This window comes from Leucopleurus acutus (genome assembly GCF_964270905.1).
Source record: "Leucopleurus acutus genome assembly, chromosome: 10".
Taxonomy (NCBI): Eukaryota; Metazoa; Chordata; class Mammalia; order Artiodactyla; family Delphinidae; genus Leucopleurus; species Leucopleurus acutus.
In genome coordinates, this window is record NC_139153.1 from 22,141,089 (window position 1) to 22,147,088 (window position 6,000).

The 6,000-nt window shown below is 44.3% G+C and overlaps 1 protein-coding gene across 1 annotated transcript in view; it reads left to right on the plus strand.

Moving 5' to 3' along the window:
- The window catches only part of TAFA4 (TAFA chemokine like family member 4), a gene marked incomplete at its 3' end in the record, with an annotated part of 125,281 nt that extends 119,766 nt beyond the window's left edge, over nucleotides 1-5,515 (plus strand). Inside the window, exons 4-6 of the mRNA XM_082847454.1 lie at nucleotides 2,504-2,651; nucleotides 3,932-4,000; nucleotides 5,392-5,515. Coding sequence (XP_082703580.1) covers nucleotides 2,504-2,651; nucleotides 3,932-4,000; nucleotides 5,392-5,515 — 341 coding nt within the window. The remainder of the gene's footprint in view (nucleotides 1-2,503; nucleotides 2,652-3,931; nucleotides 4,001-5,391) is intronic.
- Between the last annotated feature and the right edge of the window lie 485 nt (nucleotides 5,516-6,000).

Consider the following 6,000-nt stretch of genomic DNA (forward strand, 5'->3'; position numbering starts at 1 on the left):
GCCCTTTGAAGATGGTCAGTTTTGTGTAGCACTTATTAATCTAAACGATTACTGCAAATTGTGGTACCAGTAGAAAGACTGATGGATACAGAGTCTCGATTCAGGTATTACTCACTTTGTGGAAAGCTCTGGTTTTTGGATCTGGAACCGTCTGCCTCCCCTTCTTGCTTCTGAAGGTTCTTGCGACCATCACAATGAAGGTTCTATGCGACCATCACAAGGGAACAGTACGTAAAAGTGCTTTGAAAATGACACAGCTCCATACGATTTTAAGGTGAAACCGTTGTGATGTCGGGGGCTGAAAAGAATGTAACTTGGTCAGACATGGCCCCAGCGTGTCCGTCCGCTCAAGCGCAGTGCCAGTCTCTGACAAAATAAATAACCCATTTAGCTGCGTGCCTTTCTCAGTGTCGGCACCTCCTGGTTTAAACAGCACTTGGTTATTCTAGATCACAAATCTGCCTGACTCATGTACTGTTGGTTTGGATGGGACTCGTTGGATACATAGCTCAGTATTTGGCCAAATCTGGAACGGTGGCCGCATGTGGAGAAAATACAATATCTGGTTACTTCAGCCAATAATGGAACAATCCTATGCCCTCATCCTGCCACATCGCATTTGCCTGACAGGAGAAGAGTTTTGAATGCACTGGCTTCCTCCGTTACCTACTTTTGTCATTGCCTCTAGCAGAGATCTCTGCTGGGAGGGAGTGGGTACGTAGTAAGTGTTGGCAGCAGTGTTAGACTGCCTCTGTTCAAATGCTGCTTGGCTACTTGGAAGGAGGGTGACTCTGGGCAACTCATTTAATACCACCAGACCTCAGTTTTCTCCTCTCTGTAAAATGCAGAAAAAAGAAATAGCCACTTTGAACCTCAGAGTTGTAGTGAATTTGAAATTAGCAAATGCAGGCAGGACATCTGGCGATGTGTCCTGCACTCGAGAAAACAGCAAATGCAGGCAGGACATCTGGCGATGTGCCCTGCACTCGAGACAAAGTAGCTCTTAGGATTTACAGTCATACCTCATTTCATGGTACTTCAGATACTGCGTTTTTACAGACTGATGGTTTGAGGCAGTGGTCTATCAGTGCCACGTTTCCAACCGCCTTTGCTTTGTGTATTTGTGTCACATTTTGGTAGTTCTTGCAGTATTTCATACCCTCCACTGGCAAAAAGAATATGACTCGCTAAATGCTCAGGTGATGGTTAGCAGTTTTGAGCAATAAAATATTTATTAATTACAGTAGGTACACCAATTTTTTTTTTTGTTTAGATATAAGGATATTGCACCTTTAATAGACTACAGTATAGTGTAAACCTAACTTTTCTAGGCGCTGGGAAGTCATAAAATTGGTGTCACTTACTTTAGGGTGGTGGTCTGGAGTTCTCCAAGGTGGGCCTGTGGATGCCTGCTTTTCTTGAACTTTAGTTTCAGACTGCTGAGGCAGTGGTAAAATCCATTGGGGTAGAATTGTTGTTTTTTTTTTTTTAGTCAATGTGTTACTGTTTCGACCCAAAAAAAAGAAAAAAGAGAAAAAACAAGGCTAACCTACCTCCACCCCCACTCCACACATACTACCCCCAGCCTTGGAGCTTTGTCCTATACCAGCCTGCAGGGTGGGGGTTCACCTTTAAAAATCAATCACCATCTTTTTCGTCCTTTGAAATCTATGGGAATAACCATCAAGGTGATGGTTTTTCCTTAACTTCTCTTCATCTGCCTGCAAACCCAGAGATCTGGGGTACTAGTTTCTGATTCAGGGGCTTAACTGGCAGACTGCTGTGGGGATAGTGAGATGAAGAGGAAAGGGAATTCACAGGTAAGCTCACTGACTAGTCGAGAATGTAGGCATGTGAGGGGGTGGCCCGCCCCTCCCATCTTAACTTGCGTCTAGTAGTTGACTCAAGTGGTTACTCACCTTGCTGGAATGGCGTGGAGAGATGAGGCACCCTGCGTGCTGAAAATGTTGACTGTTCTTAGTCTTTGCTGTTGAAAACAAAGAGTATGAAACACAACCGCGGTATCCGCGTCCACCACTATAACCTGCAACCAGAGACGGAGACCACGATAATGGTGAACATTTTCTGACCACACAGTGACTGGTCCACAGTCAGCCAAGACTTTCACACAGATTGGCTTTATGCTCTTGCCACCTTCTGGCAAGGCTCTGTTTTTATTCCCATCGTACAGATGAAGAAACTGAAGCTGAGGGTAAAAAAGCTAGTCCAAGATCCTTCCATAAAGGTAGCACAGCCAAATTCAAACCCGGGCGGGCGTACTGCACAGTGCGAGATCTCACTAACTACATCATCCTCGGTTAGCCAACTGCATAAAAAGAAACTATTTGTTTCTGTACAGTATACGGCTGATTGGATTCTTTACTCACAAGATTTCACCATAAGCAATCTTGGAAGCCAGTGTACTCACCAGTGTTGAGCTTTATGTTACCTGTATTTGGAGGAAGAAACCATGTCCCAAATAGTATTTGGCTTTGTCTTCCAGCTTCCGTTGTGATTCAGAAATGGTGGTGTCACATGAATCCTTGTTTGGAAGGAGAGGATTGCAAAGTGCTGCCAGATCACTCAGGTTGGTCCTGTAGCAGCGGCAATAAAGTCAAAACTACAAAGGCAAGTACAGACAAAACCCAACTGTAATTTGCAACCTCAGTATATCATTACCTGTGGGGTCTCCCCCCCTTCATTTCGTCCTGCCGTCAAGAGGACAGCGTTCTTCCTTGTTGATAAACCTGCTTGGGCAGGGCCCCTCTGTGACTTTGGCCCTTTGAAAAGTCTATTTCTCAGCATCACCCTTAGTTTCAGATTTTACAGAGCAGTGATTTGGTGGGGAAACGCATTCTTTTAGGCAGGGCTACTGAATTCAGTTCAGCTCCTTCACGGGCCGATTTCAGGTAAAGGTTTCAGAGTTGACAGTTCCGTGTATCACAACAGTATGGCAGGAATCCACCTCCAGATGATTGACTGAAACAGAAAGACCTACTGCCTAAGAGGAGATTTAATGGTTGAAGACTCTAATTCAAGCCTTGCGAGTCAATAGTTTCCTCCCCAAATCATCCTCTTTCTGGCTCTGAAAGACTCCATTTTCCACCTGGTTCTTGAGCCAGAAATTTAACTTCTTCCTCATCTCTCCCTGTCCATTCTATTATTTTGTCTTTGGGATTGTGACTCGCAAATCCCTCCACGCTTCTGCGTCCCATAGTTCTAATCCCCGTGAGGTCCGCCATTGTGTCTCATCTGGATGACTGAGGTTGCGGCCTCACATCCGCTCTTGATTCCCTCCCAGTCTGTTCTCCACAGGATGACCCTAGTCGTTTTTGCGAATTGCAGATCTGCTAAGCTAGTCCACCTCCCCATTTTTCAGTGGCTTCTCTGGGTTCCTTAGCTAGCCTGTGCTTGTCTGGCCCTAGGTAAATAACCTGGCAAACTACCTCCCTCCCTCCCTTCATTCTTTCTGCTCCAACCCTCTCGGCCTTCTGTCTAGTCCTTCTTCCTGTGGTGCCTTTACAGTTGCAAAGGAATGTGCCTTCCGCCTTTCTTTTCTAGTTCACCATTACTTCTTCAGGGAATCCTTCACGGTAGGATTCACGCTCCCTGTATCTCTGAGCACGGTACTAGAGTTACATTTTACAGGGAGCGCTATACTTACTGGCTTCATACTGACAGCTTTCTGTCTAGGAGGAGAGCTGTGAAGTCAGGGCCCCTCGCTGTTTTGCTTACCCATAATCGTCCCCGAGCCAGCTTCATGTCTCCGCGACTACTGCTTGAATGGAAATATTCATAAAACCGGTCATTCTAGGATTATAATGAGCTAGGCACACTGGAATGGGATGACTGTTTAGTTCTGGTTGCTGTGTCAGCTGTGGCCCCTGAGGAGGTATAACATCTCTTGAAGCGTTTCTCATCTTGCTTACAGTTTCCCCTTTATGAGTATTTGGAATTACTCGAGCTCTCAATCATTTTCAACCCCTGAGGTCATGAGAAGGTGAGTTCTCCTCCTATGTGTGTGTACGTGGGGTATTATAATAAACGAGATTTTATAAAATAAATATTTAAGTATGTCATGAATAAAAGGTTACATCTACAACAGACTATTATAGAACAAGGTTTTATAATACATTTTAAATGTAGATTTTAGCTGATATTTGTTCTACCCCGAATTACCAATAGTATATAGTCAGTGATTTGATTAGTTCCTCATTATCTAGGTAGAATAATTTCAAAATCAAGACCGTTGTAACATTAATTGCAATGATCAACTAACGTGTCCTTGTTAGTGATAGCATAACTATCAGGTTAAATGACCTGATCTATGCTTTTATGTCCAGGGCAGAAGAAGCTCAGGGAGGTTGCGGGAGGGGGAAGGAGGTTGGCACTGCCACCCTTTTTATCAGCTCTCCTTCTAACCAACTCCCCATACACTTCCAACCTGTGTAAACCCAAGTGTGCTTGTTAAGCAAATCCTGCCTTAAGATGATTCCACCATCCTTTCCCAATGTGCCCCTTTCAGCCCTTCTTCCCTCACCCCCTCCTAAATCAAAATCTTGGAGTGGCCAAGGAGTCAGGGTCTTAAATCCATCAACGATAAAAAAAAAAAAAAAAAAAAAAAAAGAAGTCCTTCAACATGTTTCTTGTCAACTAGGAAATTACATTTTGCGAGATTATTCTTGTATTGACTCTTACATATAAATATAAAAGAAGAACACAAGTGCCAGCCAGCTGTGTTCCAGAAATGAATGTGTCTAAGGGGTCCCCTGCTGCAGCAGCTCCCTCTCTATTGACGTGCCGAGAGCGAGGGCAGCTGCAGGAAGCAAACCTTGAGGGCCATTTTGGCTCTATGTGCTGGGGGTTAGAAGTTTGCTCAAGCTGCCTCCTCAGTGGTAGTGACGTTTCATTTAGCGCTTGGGAAAGCTGTAGAAGCATAATACAGTTCCCCCAGCCCTCGTGATACGTAGCTACTTTTTTTTTTAAGTGACACAGCACTGGAGAATAATCTCTAAGTCATAAAACTTTGTTTCCTTTATTCATCCAAGTCAGTGTGACTTGAACTATATAAAACATTTTATGTCTTTTATGGAGCTTCTGCACATAGAGTAACTTCATTTGTGGAGCTGTGACTGGCTTCAGTGAAGCGCTTGGTACTCACAGAAGCTGCACCTTAAAATCGACACTGGACCTTACACCCCAGGTGAGACAGCAGTCCTATAAAGGTAGAACAGTTACCTCCCTCGAGGGGGGTATTAACTATAGAACAAACTAGTTGCCATTGTCCTTAACAGTTGATGCACAGCAGCATCAGAACACAGAAAGGCTAAAAAATAAGATTATGTGCGGTAAGCCGTCTAGGTCCGAATTTTCTTTTCCACTTCCACTTAGGTGCAAACGTGACAGAGTTAGCAGTCAACTTGAGATGTTAATAGCCTTCGATGAAGATAGGAATGCGAGAGGAGACAATTCCCTAACCAGGAAGGTTGGCATTGAGTTTATTCCGCTGGTGTAGTTTTCAGGATCCCCAGAGAGGAGGCAGCTACTGCTTTGTGGGAAAATATAACTGACTCTGTCATCCTGCCTCAATTTTCCCTAATTCAATTCTGAGTTTTATTACCTCCACCCTGCTAAATGTGCTGAATCATTTCTCCCTATTTAAGTATTAAGGCTCCTAACACTGTGTGCAATGTCCTCTTAGCACCAAAGGCAATGACTTGCCCGGGGGGCTTTTTGTTGTTTGCAAATGTAAGCAATTCACATTGAATCTTGAGAAGTTTTAGATGCTTAAATGTTCCTGATTTTAAAAAAACGTCTACTAAGAGTGAAGAGGTATGTGTTCAGAGCAGTAATTCTCAATGAGGGGCAAGTCTGCCCTCAAGGGGACATTTGGCAACATCTCAGGACACTTTTAGCTGTCACACGTCAGGGAGGGGGCTTGCCATGGGCACCTTGTGTGGGTGGGGGCCAGGCACGCTGCTCCACATCCTAAAATGCACA